This window comes from Schistocerca piceifrons, chromosome 1 (genome assembly GCF_021461385.2).
Source record: "Schistocerca piceifrons isolate TAMUIC-IGC-003096 chromosome 1, iqSchPice1.1, whole genome shotgun sequence".
In the NCBI taxonomy this organism is placed as follows: domain Eukaryota; kingdom Metazoa; phylum Arthropoda; class Insecta; order Orthoptera; family Acrididae; genus Schistocerca; species Schistocerca piceifrons.
Genome location: NC_060138.1, coordinates 798,010,405 through 798,031,137, shown reverse-complemented (window position 1 = coordinate 798,031,137; position 20,733 = coordinate 798,010,405). Strand labels below are relative to the sequence as shown.

General features: G+C 43.9%; 1 protein-coding gene across 1 annotated transcript in view; it reads right to left on the bottom strand.

Moving 5' to 3' along the window:
* Window positions 1-260: 260 nt before the first annotated feature.
* LOC124775162 overlaps window positions 261-20,733 on the bottom strand; it is a 190,968-nt gene continuing 170,495 nt past the window's right edge. The window contains exons 9-11 of the mRNA XM_047250004.1: window positions 15,791-15,934; window positions 8,221-8,502; window positions 261-403 (exon numbers count right to left, since the gene is read on the bottom strand). Of these exons, the coding sequence (XP_047105960.1) occupies window positions 261-403; window positions 8,221-8,502; window positions 15,791-15,934 (569 nt within the window). The remainder of the gene's footprint in view (window positions 404-8,220; window positions 8,503-15,790; window positions 15,935-20,733) is intronic.

Here is a 20,733-nt window from a genome sequence, read left to right as displayed (position 1 = left end):
ATTATCCATCAACAAATGGTCACAGATAACATATGCAATTTAGAGTAATTTCTTGTTATCCTATATAAAACGATATAATACTGAGACACTGTACAGAAAAAAGTGGATGTCACTTTTGTTATGGAAGACATCCCCTCATTGCTAAATCTGTAATTCTCACTGCAAGAATGTTCTTTGAAGTTATTATATGTCATGAATATAATCTTGCCAAGCTTCCAGGTGCATGGCTATACATCAGTGAGATTTTGGGTGACTGTTCTTCAGCCACTGCCAAGTGATATCTGTTTGCCGTGGTTGCTGACTTCATCCTTATACTGCCTTGGTACTGGCTGTGATGTCTCTGGTGCTTCATCCTTATACTGCCTTGGTACTGGCTGTGATGTCTCTGGTGCTCGGTCTCTCACTGGTAAGGCATTGTTTTCATCCTAAGTTTACTATGCCCACAGGCCATGATGAAGATTAATGATTTTTGAGAAAGCATAATAAAAGAAGTTATAAAGATCTAAATCTTTGATAACAACGTGAATATAGTCAGCGGCTTGCAGCTGAGTACTGGTACAAGACTGAACCCAGCTATCGAGAGGATGATGTGAGTATAGCCATATACTCTGTTACTATATTTTTCTTTGAAACCAGGTCTAAGGCTTGGTGCTAAATTTTTGTTTTTCTTATGAAAACATAAGCTTGAGGTTGCATATGTTCTCATCTTGGAATTTGGTGCTACAAAAGCAAAAGTTGCAGTGAACTATAATTCTGAAGTATGGTTTTGGTTTATCAATTAGATCTTGGTCGGTTTTGGTATGGTAAACGACTTTTACTCTTTGATTTAGTGTTTCGTGATGTGTTAGCCTTATGGCCCATCAGTAGTCAGTTAGCCTAATATCTTTGTGACAGTAAATTTAGTTTTACACTCAAATGGAACGTCATCACTCACCAAATTAAGGTGTGTTTGGAGTTTATGCGTCTAGATGACAGAGCTCGTATTGCGTACATGAAGATGTGACCAGATGGCTGTCACAGTGTACACAGTAGACTGCGACAAACATATTAAAGTTAATACTGGACGTCAGTTTAGGAAATTGATCTGTCTGTTGGGCTTGGGAGTGTCAGATTCAGGGTGGCAGCAACATGAGGTTCCAAGAGCAGAGCTTACCCTACGCCACGCTATTGAGAGAGGCTTGCCAGCAGCTTGAACTCCCGGTGAGCTTGGCAGTGGAAATTTCAGATTGCTCATGAGATAAAAGTGCTTTTTATGTGATATCACGATCATCATATTAATGACACAAAAAAGAGAAAAATTCACAAAACGACTCAGTAATAGAAAAACACCTTTGTTTTGTCCATTGTATCAAAGATGTGTAATATCATCTCAATATCATAGCAAACGCTCACATGACAGCCTGACGAAGTCATATAGAGACCGCTATTTGTAAAGAAAGATGAGGTAATCATAGAAGAATTGCCGATCACTTTAACGTAGTTATCGTGTACATGTGGAGTCAGAGAATGCCATGTAACCGAAAAACTTCAGATGTATTTGGATGCGTTCGATAGGTACTTATGCACCAACATCGTATAGATCACAGTTTACTGAATGCTGTGTGAATACATTATGACTGTGTATTAGTTCTGTACAAACTCGCAGAAGTCGTTTCACTTCGGTAAGATCTAGTGGCCATTGCCGTATTATATGTTTAGACGATAGCTGCAGCACATCATGTGTACGTAATAACTGGCCGCAGCACTCACAGATTTTGAGTTCTGACAGGGATCATCATTGTTCAGGTTAACAGTTTGAATGGGCAGCGTCATTTAGACAGATTGCCTAAGAACCCAATTCATCATCAAGCTCATCTTCCAAGGGACGAATAGCGTGATATAGAAGATATGGATTGCATTGCATTGTCTTCTCAGGTTATTTGTGTGTTCGCACTATGCAACAACGACTATCCAAGTCACAGAATTCATATTTAGTTCTTGGACTTAAGTTGTACAATAAGTTAAGTATAGAATTAAAAGAGTTACCTGTGAATATCTTCAAAGCTAAGTTGTACAGAATACTAGTAAATAATCCTTTCTACACGGTAGACGAATTTTTTGAAACTGAAAATACTGTCTTTCAACACTGTATCTAGCGGATGGCCTTATGTAATCCAAACTAAATTGTATTTAGTAATTAATGTTAAAATGTTGTAATCCAAGCTAAATTGTATTCAGTAATTAATGTTAAAAATGTAAGTTATCTTGACGTTGTCTATTGCTTTATGAGCTGAAAGACAATAAAATTTGATTGATTGATTTATTAACAGTAATGGGCACACCAGAACATGGCGTCCAACTGCCCACTACAACAGTTCTGTCATTATAGTATAAGGACATACTGCTCCTAAGGCTGAGTTTATGATGTAGACAGTTCATAGTTACCACTACAACTATACAGATACCTAGATCTAATCTAGCGTTACGCAGACAGTTTGTAAATGAAAATTGATATAGATGCGACATTCTGTTGCTTGATTTGTGACCATCTCGACTTTTTACAGATGGCATTCTGTAGCAATATAACGATCGATTTCACACTGTGGCCGTGGCTTAACAAGTTGTAAAGAGCACTGACTTTTTGCGAGGTCAGCACGTTCACAACAACTTAATGTCAATAGAGCATCTGTAAGACCTCACATGGTGTGTGTTTTAGTTGTAGTAGCCTGCAAACAATGGGACGATTCTAACTACATGGTAGTTATTTATACGTTTACTGCATCTAGTCTGTAATTTCTTAAGAGTAATGGCATGTAGGAAATTCTTACTTTGGCAGTATTATAAGTTGTTCCCACCATGGAAGGGAAATATGTTGTATCACCTGTCACACAGAGGTGGAGCAGCCATTTTTGTCAGAATATTTGCCACGCAGCAGTTATGTAGAGCGAAGTCTATTACTTGTACATCAGTTTTTTATGTCAACTTTTAACAGTGCCCAATGGATGTTGTTAGGGAAGGTATTAAGGTCCACTTTTAATTTCTTTACTTGGTACATATAAAATGTATAAACACGTTCTGGTCGAACAGAGCCTGAGATCTAGAACGATCAGATTAGTATAATGAAGTCGGTTTAGAATAACGTGGCTCGTTGGTATGCAGGCATGCATAGGGAGAACGGTAGTGGTGGGGGTTACGGGCAGGCACTGTAGGGTAAATGTCGAGCGCCAGAGGGGAAGTACCGTTCTAATCTGAAACTTAAAAATGCTCACATTTTTTGTAAATATTAAGTGGAGCCCCTCCACGCCCACACTTAAAAAGAGCTGTCATCTTTGCTTTGGTTAGTATCTAAAAAGAATTTCACTGAAAATGCAGCCATTTATTTTCGCCTGTTCTGTTAACCATTTTTAACGTTCAGAGAAGCATCATGAGTGATGAATTTTGAGTAAAACCTACACATTTCTCTTGTTGCCACATTAAAATTTGCTTCTTTTACCAAAACACAGAGACGTTTACATAGTGTGACCACACGAACATGTTGTGCAGATGCAGTTGTAAGAGAGTTCTGAAACATTGGTTTTTTAAGTTTATTAAGTGAAGAAATGAGAAAAAGTAAGCTCTATAGCTTATGAAAAGCGTATCCTCGGTACAGAATAAAAGTGTGATGTCTTCACTTGTGTTGCTCCAAAACCCAAAGTGTTTCTCGTTTCACCATCTATTGATGACCCTAAAAAATTACTTTCTTTCATCGAAAAACTCTGTAGTTTGTGGAATTACACCGTAGATAACGACGTTTTGCATAATAACCATACAGCAAAATACGCTCCTCTTTGCGTACTATCAGTTTCCAACATTTCATTTCGATATCTCAAATCATTTATGAAATAGAAGTAATGTTGTGGGTATTTCACTCTGGCTTTATCGCTGGTGCAGCACGCTTGCAAATTAGTATGCTGCAGATCAATTTTCTCTTGACTTGTGACACATAGAAATCTCCACCCTAGTCTAAAGAAAAATTTATTATCTTAGCTAACTTTCATAAGCAGCAACATATGACCGTAGCTCTGCAGTGAATATGAAGCAGCACATAATTCATACAGTAGCAATTTTGCGGTAAAGTCCTTGCAGAACATGACGTGAGTTGCTGTTGGTGAACTCGTGGGACAGCGAGCGGACACACACACACACACACACACACACACACACACACACACACACACAAAGAAAACACATTTATAAATTTCCAATTGCAGCACAACACAGCACATCGTGCGGAGTGAATTTTAATGTTTCGACACACTGTTTAAAACTCTATGCTCAAACACAGGGTGTTAGTAATTTATACTGAACTAAAATGCAGCAATGTATTTACAATGAAGCTTGGTTCACTAAAAAGGTTTCACTTAATTCTTCAAGAGGAAAAAGTGATGTTTTCTGTTGAAGAATTTATGGTGGACAATTTCACAGATTTTTGCATCTTGAGAAATACAGTGAGTATTGTGTAGCCGAATCAGAGGAATACGCACACTACTGTTTGTAAAAAGTGAAATACTCGGAAGTGCAACACTCCATTTAAGAGGACACGTAGAACAGCGGCATTCAAGTGGTGTGCATGTAGTAGGTCAAACAGCGCCCTCTTTTGTGTGTCTGAGGCTTCGACCATAAATACTAGTAGACTGGCCTTGCTGTGCAGAAGCTATAGGGCTGGTGTGGCTCCAACATAAACCACGTGACTGTTGGCAAAACGTGGCGGGATTTCAAATCAGCGGTCTGCCATCCTATGTTTGTATCGTATTTTACCCACATTTCTCAATCGACTGCCAAACGCTTCCAACAAAAATTACTTTTTTATTTGCGAAAAATTATGTCAGAACTACATTTGACCCGGATTTGTTCACAGTACCATTTATAAAATCTAAGAAATACATCGAACGCCCCTCTGGTGGCAGCGGAACGAAATTACTGTAAACTATCAATTAAAGTAAAATGTCGTTAAAATTATTTTAAACAGCAAGAGTGGGCTCGTGTCAAAACTTTAAACATTGGATTCGCCGCGTTTTGAGCTCTGGTCACTTATAAAAGAAAATGGGATATGGGAATTATGTCAACTATAGGTGACAAAATTGTCGACTTTAGGAGCAGGTCCATTTTAGAGTATCAATGTTAGGTGCACTTCAAAGGTTCAGTTCCTACTATTTTTACAAAAGTTTAAACTATCAGTTAAAAAAATGATATTTTAGATGAAAGGTGAGACTTTGAAGTTTCAGAAAATAATTTTGGAGCCAACATTTATTTAATAGTATTATAAGGAAGAAAAAAATTGTCTTGCTGTGTCGACTATAGGTGCTCTTACCTTATTATAATCTCACTTGTATATACAAAAAGGCTCGTATGTGCAGATGGCTTAAAGTTTTTCCGTTTCAGGGCTTGTATCCAAAGCTGCCTTCGGTTTTCATCCTTAGGGAACCTATTAATAGGAACGAGAAACAGTTATACTTACTTCTGTAACCGAATTATCACAGATACTTTCCAAAATGTAATATGAGTCTGACTTTACAGGCATCATTTTCAACACTTTAAATTACGTGATACTCTATTTCAAGCGTAAAAAACATATAAAAGTCACTTCAGCAGATTTCAAAAAACGCATCTGCACTATCATAGAAACACTTACACGTGAAATGTAATGCCATTTCCCCCGACAAAACGCTGAGTACAGCCATAAGCGCAACACGAAACAACCATGTTTTGACAACATTCACGTGACTTTAGCCCACAGATGTTGGAGCCAAGAAAATGACGTCAGGGCCAGTCTATTATATTTATGGTCTAAGGTCTGAGGAGGTCTGTGTTACGCAAAGTTCAGTTTGTATGGATGCGTCATACGAAGTTTAAACCAGTACCGAGCGAGGTGGCGCAGTGGTTAGCACACTGGACTCGCATTCGGGAGGACGACGGTTCAATCCCGTCTCCGGCCATCCTGATTTAGGTTTTCCGTGATTTCCCTAAATCGTTTCAGGCAAATGCCGGGATGGTTCCTTTGAAAGGGCACGGCCGATTTCCTTCCCAATCCTTCCCTAACCCGAGCTTGCGCTCCGTCTCTAATGACCTCGTTGTCGACGGGACGTTAAACCCTAACCACCACCACCTTAAACCAGTAAAGACGTGCCACTATGCCTTGCTGACATCACAGGGTGGAATATCGGCTTGTGAGTACTATCGAATGGGCAGAATGATTGGTCTCTGGGAGGGAGGTCTGTCGTTCCGTGACACTGCCGCCTGTACGGGGCGAGCTACCGTGAGGCGTATGTAGAACCATTGGAGAGAAGAACGCCATATGCAGCGCCGACAGGGAACTGATGAACACAGTGTGATCAGTGTGCGAGATGACTGCCATCTAGTCCACGTGGCCGTAATTGACAGAACAGCTTTGTCGACGCTGTTCGGCACTATGATGGAGAGCTGCAACGAGGACGGACATGTCTGCGGTGGCAGTTCGATGCTGTCTTCTGCAGGTTGGACTGATGGCACCACATACCGTTGCGTCGGCTTCCGTTGACCAGAATCCACCAACAACACAGTGCAATGGGAATGTGAACGAACACTGAAATGCTGAGTTGAAAAATGTAGCGTTTTCTGGATGAGTCCCGCTTCAACTTGTCCTAAATATGCGTTCGATGCCGCCATGGTGAACGTAATCGGGCAGACTGTATTCTTGAGCGGCATAGCAGACAAACGCCAAGTGTGATGGTTTGTGGCGCCATTGACGCGATCGCAACTTCTACGTCTTGAGCGCAATTTGAACAGTTACCACTACATCAGGAGCTTTTACAGCCCCATGGACTGCTGGTCGTGCAGGCTGTCACACATGCTATATTTCAGCAGGATAAAGCCTGGCTGCATGTGGCGAGCGATGTGTAAGTCTTCTTTGGAGAAGGACACGTACCACTCCTTCCCTGGCCTGCCCTTTCACGTAACATGTCACCCATAGAACATGTCGGACGTACGGTCGGTCGACAGCTTGTTCCTTCAGGTGCTCCTGCAACCATAGTTGACGCTTTGTGGCTGTGGCTACAAACTGTGTGGCAGAGTATTCCCGAGCAGCAAATTCAGGAACTCTTTGATTCCATACCACAACTTCTAGCTGCTCTGTTTGCCGCACATTGTGGCGCTACTCCATACTGAACTTCTACAGTCACAGTGCATGTGCAGGTCCCTAATGATGATAATTTTTGCAGTGTCATGTCGCTAGTCTGTGAAGTAAAGGCCATTGTGATCACATTTCTCGGTCTTCGTGTTTCACTTTTTCCAAACAGTAGTGTATATAACGTTATGTAAACCTTTTTTACCTGTATTTCTTCTAAAAATGTTCCATCGTAAATTTTATCATGTCCTCTCTACAACAAATCGAATGATTTGACTGTTGTTTGTTGTGAGACGAATAAATTGCTTTAAACATAAGGGATAGCTGCCATTTCGTACGAAAGCAACGGCACCATAATATAATTCCTTCTTTATCAGTCCTCTGTCTACGGCATACTAGGAAAGGGAAAAGGGCACTGCTCTCTGCTACCGGTGGAGACTTACTGAACATTGGTCTGCACACTGCAAGCCGGTATATTCCGCTGCGTGTTCCTTAGATTCATGAAATTACTGTCTGCTTCAAAACGACGGGTGATTAATTGTTTACCCTATGAGCTTAGTTATGGAGGTTCCAAGAGTGAACGTGTACTCCACCGATAAAATTTCAAAGGTTGTTCAGGAACATTTTTTGAGTATTTTGGTATCAAGGATCCGTGGTCTCCAGTAATTGTATTTCGTTTGATTTCTTGCTCGTTTTTAGCTCTGTATCTTTACTGTGCTGAAAGAATCTGCGCAACAGTGCAAATGTCGACGGCATGCGTACTTTTCATGTTTGGAAACGTACTTGTTCCATTCACTCACGGTACTTACTATTGGCAATAGTAATGCCCATTTCACTTTGACGCTCACGCTCGCTTTCAGTACTGCTCCGTTGTGTTTCACGATTTGCTCTTCCGCCTGTGTTAGTTGTATGTCAACTTTGATGTACAGCAGTATGGACCGATGTACTGTTGAAGAGCTTGGAGATACCCGACTCGTGTATGCGTTCGCTGAATGTGGTGGAAGAGCGGCACGACGACGCTCACTGAGCTGTCACTTGTACCAAAATACTCAGAAAACAGCCCTGAACAAGGTCTGGTAGAGTTCGGATTCGCCGTGTACGGTGAGAGACGTGCGTGGTAGGAAGGATCGCCGCGCGGGGGAGCGCGGCGCGGCGCGAGGCGGCTAGTTGAGCACGGCGGCCCAGTAGGTGAGGTTGAAGAGCGCGAAGGCGGCGGGGAAGCCGGCGCGGCAGACGATGTCGAGGCGGCCGCCGACCGCCGGGGAGCCCAGCCAGGCGCGCAGCCAGCCGCCCTCCGAGCGGCTCTCCTCTCCCTCGGCCTCCGCCTCCGCCTCGTCCGCCGAGGGGGCGCGCGCCGCGCCCGCCGCCTGCGACAGCAGCTTCTGCAGGCAGCCGCCGAACCACGACACACGTAGCGGACCAACGCAGTTCCAACTTCAACTACACTACTGGCCATTAAAATTGCTACACCAAGAAGAAATGCAGACGATAAACGGGTATTCATTGGACAAATATGTTATACGAGAACTGACATGAGATTACATTTTCACGCAATTTAGGTGCGTAGATCCTGAGAAATCAGTACCCAGAACAACCACCTCTGGCCGTAATAACGGCCTTGATACGCCTGGGCATTGAGTCAAACAAAGCTTGGATGGCGTGTTCAGCTACAGCTGCCCATGCAGCTTCAACACGATACCACAGTTCATCAAGGGTAGTGACTGGCGTATTGTGACGAGCCAGTTGCTCGGCCACCATTGACCAGACGTTTTCAGTTGGTGAGAGATCTGGACAACGTGCTGGCCAGGGCAGCAGTCGAACGTTTTCCGTATCCAGAAAGGCCCGCACAGGACCTGCAACATGCGGTCGTGCACTATCCTGCTGAAATGCAGGGTTTCGCAGGGATCGAAATGCCGTCAATGCCAACAAGAGGTGTCCGAGACGTGTAACCAATGGCACTCCATACCATCACCCCGGGTGATATGCCAGTATGGCGATGACGAATACACGCTTCCAATGTGCGTTCATCGCTATGTCGCCAAACACGGATGCGATCATCATGATGCTGTAAACAAAACCTGGATTGATCCGAAAAAATGACGTTTTGCCATTCGTGCAGCCAGGTTCGTCGTTGAGTACACCATCGCAGGCGCTCCTGTCTGTGATGCAGCGTCAAGGGTAACCGCAGCCATGGTCTCCGAGCTGATAGTCCATGCTGCTGCAAATGTCGTCGAACTGTTCGTGCAGATGGCTGTTGTCTTGCAAACGTCCCCATCTGTTGACTGAAGTAGCGAGACGTGGCTGCACGATCCGTTACAGCCATGCGGATAAGATGCCTGTCATCTCGACTGCTAGTGATACGAGGCCGTTGGGATCCAGCACGGCGTTCCGTATTACCCTCCTGAATCCACCGATTCCATATTCTGCTAACAGTCATTCGATCTCGACCAACGCGAGCAGCAATGTCGCGATACGATAAACTGCAATCGCGATAGGCTACAATCCGACCTTTATCAAAGTCGTAAACGTGATGGTACGCATTTCCCCTCCTTACACGAGGCATAACAACAACGTTTCACCAGGCAACGCCGGTCAGCCGCTGTTTGTGTATGAGAAATCGGTTGGAAACGTTCCTCATGTCAGCACATTGTAGGTGTCGCCACCGGTGCCAACCTTGTGTGAATGCTCTGAAAAGCTAATCATTTGCATATCACAGCATCTTCTTCCTGTCGGTTAAATTTCGTGTCTGTAGCACGTCATCTTCGTGGTGTAGCAATTTTAATGGCCTGTACTGTAGTAACTTTTTTTACAAAACAGTATTTTTTACACCTAAATTACGTTTTTATATAATTGGTAGACTCATTACGAAAAGGGAAAATGGAATACGCACTAACATGTGCAGGATATCATACGGACCAGATGATATATCAATGGAACTCCTAAACCTGATAGAAAATAACTAGCTCCAGATACAAGCTGATTTATCCCTCTAGTGACCAGTGGGAATTATAGTTCCCTCTTATTGGTTTTCGCTGTAAGTTCAGTGGTAATCCGTGTTCCCACTTCTAATTTTGCTGGCATCTCTGTTAGAGTGTGCTAACTACATGTAGATTGTCAATGGGTGCGCAAAAGCGGTTGTATTCCTACCTTGTCAGTCAATCAATGGAGAAGCGCAGTTCCCGCGTGAAAACCAGCCACTGTTTCGTCCGCTACAGCGTTTTTTGTATAGTGTGCTTTCCTTTTGCGTGTGAGGTGACTTATTTTTATTTGTATTTGAAGTGTTGTATTTATCTACTTTTATATTTACGAGGGAGATAGTATTCGTGTATTTTTGCTGGGTTTGTCTGGAAATTACACAAATATTACAAGGTAAGTTAGTGGGAACGATTCTTCCCACTGAACTAGTGTGAAGTGCAATGCATATGGCTGTGCAATCGGCATCGTTGTTATTGTTTGTTTCTTATTGTTTAGAATGCCTGGACTGACGCCAGAAGAGGTTTTCAGAATTTTGTGCGCGTTACCAGAAGATGCAAAAGATTCAGATATTGATGCTCACTCTGATGATGATTTTGAGTCACGAAAACTTCACAGATTTTGAACTATAATAGTGATAACTTATTGTTATAAATGAAGACAACTGTTTTTATTTGACAATAGTCACTAGTGAAATTGGAAACATGTCTCCTTGTCAGTCAAGTGTATCTTATTCAACCCCAGAAACAGCTACTGCAACATTTTCTTCTAGTGATAAAATGTGGAATGAGAATATTTCTTATTTTGAAAATCTTCCACTGAAATTAGTAGAAAGCGCAGAAAATATTTCAAATTTCTCAATGTCTGATAAAGAAATAAAATATTTCGAGTCTATATTTTCAGAAGAGCTGTTGATTCATATTTGCAATCAGACGAACTTACATGCAAGGCAGGAAAGATGTGTTGTGAAGTCAGGGAAGAAAACGACTTAAGTATCTTCCAACTGGCAGGACATTACTGTTCCTGAGCTAAAAGCTTATTTGAGAATGCTCATTTTGATGGGTGTTCGTCAGCTACCACAGCTCGGAAATTATTGGAGCAGTGATCCTATTCTTGGAGTAACTGCTATCTCACCAGTCATGACAAAGCTTTGATACAAAAAAAAAATGTTGAGAATCTGCATTCCAATGACAACAGCATGTGTGTCAAAAAAAGGAAAACCAGGTTATGACAAGTTACACAAAATTCGACCTGTCATCAATGCAATATCAAATAAACTTTGTAAAGCCATCTTCTGTTTTAGCAGTTGACGAATGTACGGTGGCCTTCAAAGGATATTAAAAACTCTGACAAGAAGAAGGGACAGGATGATGGGGCGTGTGTTAAGACATCAGACACACACTAAATATAACAAAATAACTATTTTACCTTAAGTTCTAGGAGAAGAAATAAAATTTTTAAGGTTTGCCGATGACACACGGCACACGGCACATACGGCAAAGGGCTTAAGATTAGTTACACTGAATGAAAACTAGATAGTGTATCGAAATGAGGTTATGAGAAAAATAAAATGAAAAGAAAGGCAATGGAGCGAAATCGAATTGTATCAGGCGACTTTTTTCTGAGTGAATTGTATTATAAAATAAGCATTAAAATTAGTAAATGAGTTTTGTTATTTGTGTTGAAAAATAACTAACGATGGCAGAGGTAAAATGGACGTAAAATGCAGACTGACAATAGCAAGGAAAGCGTTTCTAAAAAAAAGTAATCTGAAAATATCGAATATAAATTTAAGTGTTAGAAATTCTTTTGTGAAAGACCACAGGGGCAAGGGGTGAAGTTCTCGGCCTGGAAGTGGGACACTGGTTCATAGATAAAAATCACACTTACTTACCGACGTCCCCTTTTAGGACAATCGACTTGTCCAATCTTTTGTCAGTGATCAGATTTCATCCCTGGAGCCTTATTCTGGAAGGTTCACCGAGATCTGCTTTTAGCATCACCTAGTCCTTGAACTGAAAAATTTTCCACTCACAAAACAGTATGGATGTAACAATAGATGGTGACAGATCTGGAGAGCAATTTGAATGTTCCAGCAGCACACGTGCATTAGGACACCTCACTTTTAGCGTTGCTGAAGTATTTTTTTTTTAATCCAGGACACTACTCGCGTATTGTTTATATCAAAGTGTTAAGCAAGGTTTCTTTGGTATTAGCCAATTATTGATTTACTTTTTGTAAGCTAATAAATAAAAATAATAATTATTATTATGATTATCCATTTAAGATCTTAAAAGATACTCGTCGTAGCTTTACTGCAGATGAAATGGACTTTGTCTTGTTACGCAGGGCTACCAGATTCTACGAACTGCTTTGATTGCTGTTTTCTTTCAGCTGTAAGTTGGTGTACCCTCGTCACGTCGATAGACAGAAAGTGACTTTTCAAGAAGGTGTGTGTGTGTGTGTGTGTGTGTGTGTGAGAGAGAGAGAGAGAGAGAGAGAGGTGGGGGTAGGAGGGGGGGGGGGGGTGGAGAGGAGGAATTTATGCTTCTAGCTTCTATTGGATCAAAAGCAATACTGACTGCTTTGATAACCTGTTAGGCACTCATATACACTGCCTGAGAAGAAAACTAAAGTACAAAGAAAGAGAGGAGGAAGTGAAATGAAACTCCTGCAGGTTAACAGGGTATATGATTGCAAAATAGAGTCAAATTTGCAATGAACTTGACAGTGAGAGCCCACTTGTCAATGTGACGTTGCACCATATTTGGCCTGGATGTACACACTGATTCAGTTAGGAAGGTGTCATAATGCCTTTTTGTCCTCACTTGAGCCAAGCTGGCCCACAGATGTTGCAACTGGTTCAAAATCCTATACAATGGCACTGGGGCGGAGCTTACATCCGAGCTGCTCCTTCACATGCTCTACTCGGGGACAGATCTGGGGATCTTACAGATCGCAGGAGTAACTCAGTATCACACGGACAATTCACAGAGACACATGGCGTGTGGAAGAGCAGTGTCCTGTTGAAAAATAGCACCATGATTTTATCACAGTGAGAGGTAACACCTGAGGACGCAGGATGTCCGTGACGTACCGCTGTACTGTCAGAGTTCCCTCAATCACTACCAGCCGTGACCTGAAGTCATATTCGAAGCCAGGAGTGGCACTTCTGTGCCTCTTCTAAACACTAGAAGAATGGGATCTTTGCCCAGGTCGTCACATACTTGCAGACGATAGTCACGGCAAGTAGTGAAGAATCAGTCCATGTTTCCCGATCGCTGCACCATTCCAAACACAGGTGTTGGTGTTGTGATTTTACGGCAGTCTATGCACTGAACGTTAATTCTCTAGTCCGGTTTATGCTAATCTCTGACTAAAGTTGCAGAATGACAGAGAATGTTACAGGGATTCCACTGCTTATTCTCGGGTGGCAGGCAGAGATGCGGAGGGGCTATGGTGTGCTTGGTGCTCAATACGGTGGTCATCCCTTGCAGTGGCCAGACGTGGTCAAGCGGAAGTTTGGCGACGAGTACGCGTGCCTTCATGTTCATAAGCAGTCCAGCATTGGGACGTGCTCACATCCGCCGGCCGCTGTGGCCGAGCGGTTCTAGGCGCTTCAGTCCGGAACCGCGCTGCTGCTACGGTCTCAGGTTCGAATCCTGCCTCGGGCATGGAGGTGTGTGATGTCCTTAGGTTAGTTAGGTTTAAGTAGGTATAAGTCTGTGGGACTGATGACCTCAGATGTTAAGTCCCTTAGTGCTTAGAGCCATTTGAACCATGGTCACATCCAAATGCCCTACGAACCTGAATTTACACGATTCGACCAGATGGCCAAATGATGACCGACAACAAGACTCCCTTGTAACTCGTCAGATGTCGATACCGCTGTCTCAACGAGTACGTGGCATCCTTCACAGTGATCACTCAACATATAACGCGTTTCACGTCCTTTATATTCCCTGCCAGGACTGGAACAACGCTAAACCCGACCAACACTAATCCACTCTGGTGGCCATTGTACATGTTACAGAGAGTTAAAATTCTATTAATTTGTATACCCACCAGTCCTGTGTCCCCAGTGCTGTGTCCCTTTATACAATTACAACGAAATCCGACTATATCTTCTGGATGTCTCACTTTTTTGTCATGCAGTGCATATTTTTTTAAAATAATAAGTTTGCAAATAAGGGTCTTTGGTTTGTGTCATCGCAATAAATCTTCTCATTTTTCTGCCACATTAATTGGCACTGAGCACGCAACGTTGCGGAAGGCATAAATTCTCGACCCAACCTTTGAAGAACTGGATAAAAATCCGCACATGGTATAAAAATGGATGCACGTATGCAGGCTTGTATGTATGATGCACATCTCCTCCTAAACCACTAGACCGATTTCAACCAATCTAGGTGCACATGTCATTTAATGTCTGGCGAGAATCGCTGTGGGGAGTTCGGGAGGGGGACGGGCGGAGGTAAGAACCACCTTACCTATGAAACAGGGGTGATGGGATGAAAAAGTAGCGTCGCTCACAACGCACGAATTCACAGACTTTATTCATTCAATATTTGAGAATGAGTGCACATATTGACTTGCAACACATTTCGGAAACACTTTCTTACTGATACCTCCGCCTCCCCCCTTCCCCTAAAATGATGAAATGCAAGAAGTTTATCGGTTTCTACAGTTTCATTCATCATGCAGTAAAACTGCAGCATCAGGCATGACGTTTTAATTTATTACTTCTTTACTACTAGTAAAGACACGACACATTTTTCAGGCAGTAGTCACATGTATCACTGAACGTACCTGCAAAATTATGTCATTGTACTAGACTTTGTTCAGGAGATATGACGTCATAGATGTTAAACTGCGTGAAATCGAAACTTCAGGACGAAATTCATTACAGCTACACGTGGAATATGCGTACAATTATGTCTGAAATACGTGAAATATATGTGGCGTGTGTATACTCTGGCAGATCTAAAAAGCTGCTCCTAAACCCCTTGATCGATATCTGCTAAATGTCGCACATATATTACTATCTGGAAGGAAATGCTGTGGGCGTAAGAACCAGCAACCTCTTATTGGGGTGGGGGTGACAACAGAGACACAGAAGGGGAGGAGGGAGAAAGAGATGCACAAGCAGAGAGGGGGAGGAGTACATGGTCACGGATGTGGGGGACGAGGAAATGAACACAATGAGGGGAGGGGGGAATGGAAAGAGAAAGGGAAGAGGAGGAGATGGACAGTGGAAGGAAATAAGGAGCATTAAAGACAGGGGGGAGGAGTAAATGGACTGATAAGGGCGGAGTAAGTAATGGGCAGAGAGGTGGGAAGGAGGAAACAAACAGAGAAAGGGAAGAGAAGATGAAGAGAGAAAGAGGGGAGGAGGAGATGGACAGAGAGAGGGGGAAGGAAATGGGCAGAGGTAGATGGTGGAGGATAGGATAAAGAGAGTGAAGAGGAGACGAGATTGGCAGAAGGAGATGGACTGAGATAAACACTTGGACGACGCCTGTACTGAGATAGTTATTTAGATAAAGAAGCCGACCAGGGTGTTGCACTCCGTTCAGCTTTTGATGGGTTGAGGTGTTGAGTTCCTAAACTTAGAACAGCGATCGGGAGGGGGGGGGGGGTCGCACGACTCATTGTCCCGTCAGTGTATAACAGTAAAAGCAAGTTAATAGCACTAACCATGCCGAAGGAGGAGTTGGTGTCGGCCGCCTGGCTGGGCGCCGCCTCCTGCTGCTGCTGCTGCTGTCTCGCCGCCTCCGGGTCCGCCAGCCGCGCCCGCCGCCGGCACCGCTGGTCGTACGCCAGGTACGCCACCACCAGCACCTGTGTGCCACACACCTCAGGCTGCACTCGTCAGTTTTCTTAAAAAAGTTTAGGAATAATTAGAAAACATCAATACTACCTCCATTCAGCTTGTAACTGATTTTAGTCACGACCCACTTTGAACACCACATCTATAGTGATGGTTGTGTTGAGCCCTACACTGGGAGCCATTTGTGTAGTTCTGTAATCATTTAAACCTCACAATTGAAGTTAGTCAACGATTATTGTGTCTACGAGGGGCGTTCGGTAAGTAATGTAACGTATTTTTTTGCGAAAGCAGTTTGGTTTTATACAAGATTCCAATACATCAAGTTAATCCCCACTCTTTTGGCTAGAAAACACTATTTTTGAACAGAATCTCCATTCAGTGCGACTGCCTTAGGTCACTTTAATGGGAGGTCCTGTATGCTGGCTTGGTACCATTCTACTGTGGACACCGGAGTCAACGTCTTGCTGCATCAGTAAGTTACCCATCATCCACATATTGCTTCCCGCAGAGGGCAACCTTGATTGGGCCGAACAGATGGCAGTCGGAAGGTACGAGGTACAAGGTAGAGTGAATGAGGAAGAACAATCCAATGGTGTTCTGTTAGCTCCTGTCGGATGCGCAGGCTTGTGTGAGGTCTTAGGTTGTCATGGAGAAGGAGAAGCTCGTTTGCATTTTGGTGGCGACGAATAAGCTGAAGTCGTTCCTTCAGTTTCCTGAGGGTAGCACAATGCACCTCAGAGTTGATGCTCGTAGCGTGAGGGAGGACATCAAACAGAATACCCCCCCCCCCCCTTCCCCCCCAGTGTCCCAGAAGACCGTCGCCATGATCTTACTGGCTGAGGGTGTGGCTTCGAAGTACTTCTTCGGAGGAGAGGTGATGTGGCGCCACTTCATAAATTGACGTTTTGTTTCGCGTTAGAAGCGGTGACCCACGTTTCATCGTTTGTCACGGTGTCCGACAAAAAAGTGTCACAATCAGCTTCGTAACGCACAAGGAATGCACTACGGATGGTCCCTGGTTGGTCTTTATGGTCTTCTGTTAGGCGGTGAGGCACTCAGCGTGCAAGCACCTTTCAGTACTCCAACTGGTGGACAAGTGTGTCAACAGAGACTTCCCGTTGAGCAGCAAGGTGTTTGCTTCTGATCCGTCGATCACCTTGAATGAGAGTGTCCACACGTTCCAACATTGCAGGAGTCACAGCCGTGTGTACCCGACTGGCAAGCGGGAGATAGTACAGGGTTGCTCCACCTTGTTGCGATGATGACTGGCGTCTTGCCCAACGACTCTTCGTGCTTTTGTGACTACCAGGTCTCCTAAACATTCTGCAAGCGCCTATGAATATTTGCAATGCTCTGGTTTTCCTCCAAAAGAAACTCAGTGACAGCTCTCTGCTTTGAACACAGCACTTTGAAAGCTACGGGGGCTGAAGCAGGAATATTCCACCATGTTCCACAACAAATTTCGTATTTTTTCAACCGGAATTGTGCGCGAAAAGGATCTGTTGCATTGCTTATTGTAAATCCCTCCTAGGTCACGCTGAAGGAATTAGACTAAGAGACACTGAAAATAGTAGAAGAGTTTTGATATTTGGGCAGTAAAATAAATAACGGTAACTGAAGTAAAGACGAGAAAAATGCAGACTATCAGCAGCAAAAAAAGAAGTTTTTCAATAATGCGGTAACACTGTATATAATGTGTAAGAAAGCCTTTCTAGGAAGTATCTGTGCGGATTGTAGCTTTACGTGGAAGTGAAACATATTGGTACGGTCGTGCTTCCTGCTGATAAGGGTAATGCTACGGTCCTTTTGACAAGGGAAGCCTACAACGAGAAGATATATAGTCAACTAAGTGATTCTATGTACCGCAAAATCGCTAAGAACCCAAGAAGCCGTATATCCAGAAAAACTGATACTCTTTTGAGCGATACTTTTTTACCTAAACACATTATCAGGAGGCTGAGACCACTCAATGCTGTTCCACTAAGACTGTATGGGCTGTCCAAGATTCACAAGGATGGCGTCCCACTACGATTGATAGTAAGTAATACTGGTGCTTCTACTCATTCGACTGTCAAACGTCTGGCCTCCTTAGTCAAGCCATATGTGGGTAAGTGCTGCCACAATATACGTAATTCCAAGGACTTTATCAATCTTTTGAAGACTGTTAATCTGAGCAGCTCGGATTTACTAGTTAGCTTCGATGTGGTCTTTTTACGAAAGTGCCTTTATTTGACTCACTACATCTTATTGGTAACTTGTTCAGTGATGATTTGACGGCTTTGGTTGAACATACTTTCTCCTCGACTTATTTTTTAATTAATAAAGAAGTTTTTGAACGAACTGACGGTGTCGCCTTGGGAAGTCCCTTGTCCCCTGTAGTGGCCAATTTTTGGAAGACTTTGAGAAGAAAGCCCTTGAATCTTCCGTCTTAAAGCCTACGGTTTTCTGGCGTTACGTAGATTACACTTTCATTGTATGGTCTCATGGCAGACAAGAATTGGAAAAATTCCTTTGTCATTTCAACTTTTTACATGAGAACATCAAATTTACTATGGAGATTGAGAAAGATGGGACTTTACCCTTTCTAGACGTGTTAGTACGCCGTAAGAATGATGGGTCTTTGGGACATTCGCTGTATAGGAAACCTACAGATACAGATCTGTATCTTCAGGCGATCAGCTGCCATCACCCCGCACAAACCGCCGGTGTTCTTAGTACTTTAGTTCATCGGGCGCATGTAGGATCGGATGCTGATAGCCTTCACGAAGAATTAGTGCAGCTGGAGAAGGTTTTTAAAGAGAATGGCTATACTTCGCGTCAAACACGCAAGGCCATGCACAATTATAATAACAGGAAGCAGCGCTCTAAGGAGACTGAAGACGACTATAAATCAACTGCGTCCCTTCCATATGCCGAGAACGTGTCTTCCAAAACAGGCAGACTGCTTAGGAAGAATAACATTAATGTCATCTTCCGTTCACCAGCAAAGAACAGGGCCTTAGTCGGATCAGTTAAAGATGATTTACAATTGAGGAAGGCGAGTGTTTATAAAATTCCCTGTGAGTGCGGCTCTGCATATATAGGTCAGACGACACGAATGGTCCAGGAGCGCTGTGTAGAACACGAAAGACACACGCGTCTGCGGCAACCTTTAAAATCAGCAGTAGCAGAACGTCGCATTTCCATGGGACATTCAATGGAATACAATAATACCAAAATTTTAGCACCGGGTCCAGCTTCTGGGACTCCGTAATTAAAGAATCCGTGGATATACGTCTTGCTGATAATTTAAGGAATCGTGATAACGGCTTTCAGCTGGATAAAAATTGAAATCCGATTATTAAAATCATGCGGTCACAATGGAATCGACATGCTCAGTCGATACTAAGTGATTAAATTGCTCTTCCTTCACACACAACTTGGCCGCCTCGCGCATGTGACCTCCTAACGCATGCGCCGTAAACCGCCAGTACGATTCGCATGCGCGGAATTCGCTGTAAATACCATGACTGCATCAGGTCTCTTCATCGTGCTTCAGGCTGGATCCCTGAAAGTGTTTTCTTATACGAGTGCGGTTCCGTGTCGTATCGTTGTAGTTTTCACCGCATATCAGCGTTGAGTACCTGCCTTTTCGGCGTTGGTACTTCCGTAATTTTTGCCCCAGATTAGCTGGGAAGTTTTGGTGTGCGTAGTCGTCTCGTGCCGGGCCCCTAGCTATATCAGGCGGACCCATGTCTACCATGGAGGAGTCCGCAGAGCAGCCTTCGCGGCCCTCCGACACTCCCACCGCCGCCCCTCGGGGTACATCGCGTCGGAAACGCCGCTCATCCCGGCTTCTCGTCGCGCCTGATGTTCCGCCCACCTCGCAGTGGGCGAAGGATCGCTTTAATCTCACCAACCGCTACAAATCGCCGGTGGACCACCGGCACTGGAAACGATCACCGTGACGATTGTCCACCGTCCCGTCTGACGACTCACCTGACGGCTTAATAATAGATCTTTCTCGTAGTGAGGAGGCGAACGCCTCGGCTGTGTCTGACCACCACCGGGTTGTACCTATGAGTGCACCTTTTCCTACGCTGTCCCGCCACCGTGGCGAGTCTTCTGGACACCCTGACCCAGTCGGAAAGTCCTTTGGCCGTTGCTCCAGACACTCCTCCGCCAACATGGGCTGTGGTGACAGTGGACTGTGTTTCGATACCTGCCACACCCGTGGGACGCCGCACCGGACGGTTCTGTGAATGAGGAAATGGCTCATGCTCCAGACCCTCCTTCTCAAGAGACACTGTCAAGCCCTCTGAAGAAAGAGAAGATACCCTCCATTGTGGTATATAATGTCACTAATTATACAAAACTGAACACTGAGCTCCAGCGGCTCATTTTCGGCCAATTGCGAGCTGTTTACCATCATGTGAAATACCTGCTTGACAGTAGGGACGAATATCTTACCATTCTCGATTCAGATCAAAGGTGATGCCTTACTTTACCCACCAGACGTCGGGTAATCGCCGAACCAAAAACGTCATCAAGGACTTGCCACCAGAGGTTATGGCAGAGGAGGTCAAGGAGGAACTGCTTCAGCTCCATTTCGAAGATCTTTTGGTCCACCAGTACAACAAGGGGGATCCTGAGGCCCGGGTATTGATCCCCTGCACCACCCATGTCGTCTCCCTTTCCCGGAGGATGGACATAGAGCAGATTTACCAAATCCGGTATCTTCTGTACACGAAAGCCCGGACTGAATCTTACGAGGGCCGCAATAGGCCAGTCATCTGTCGCAAATGCCGAAGTTTACGACATACTGGGAATT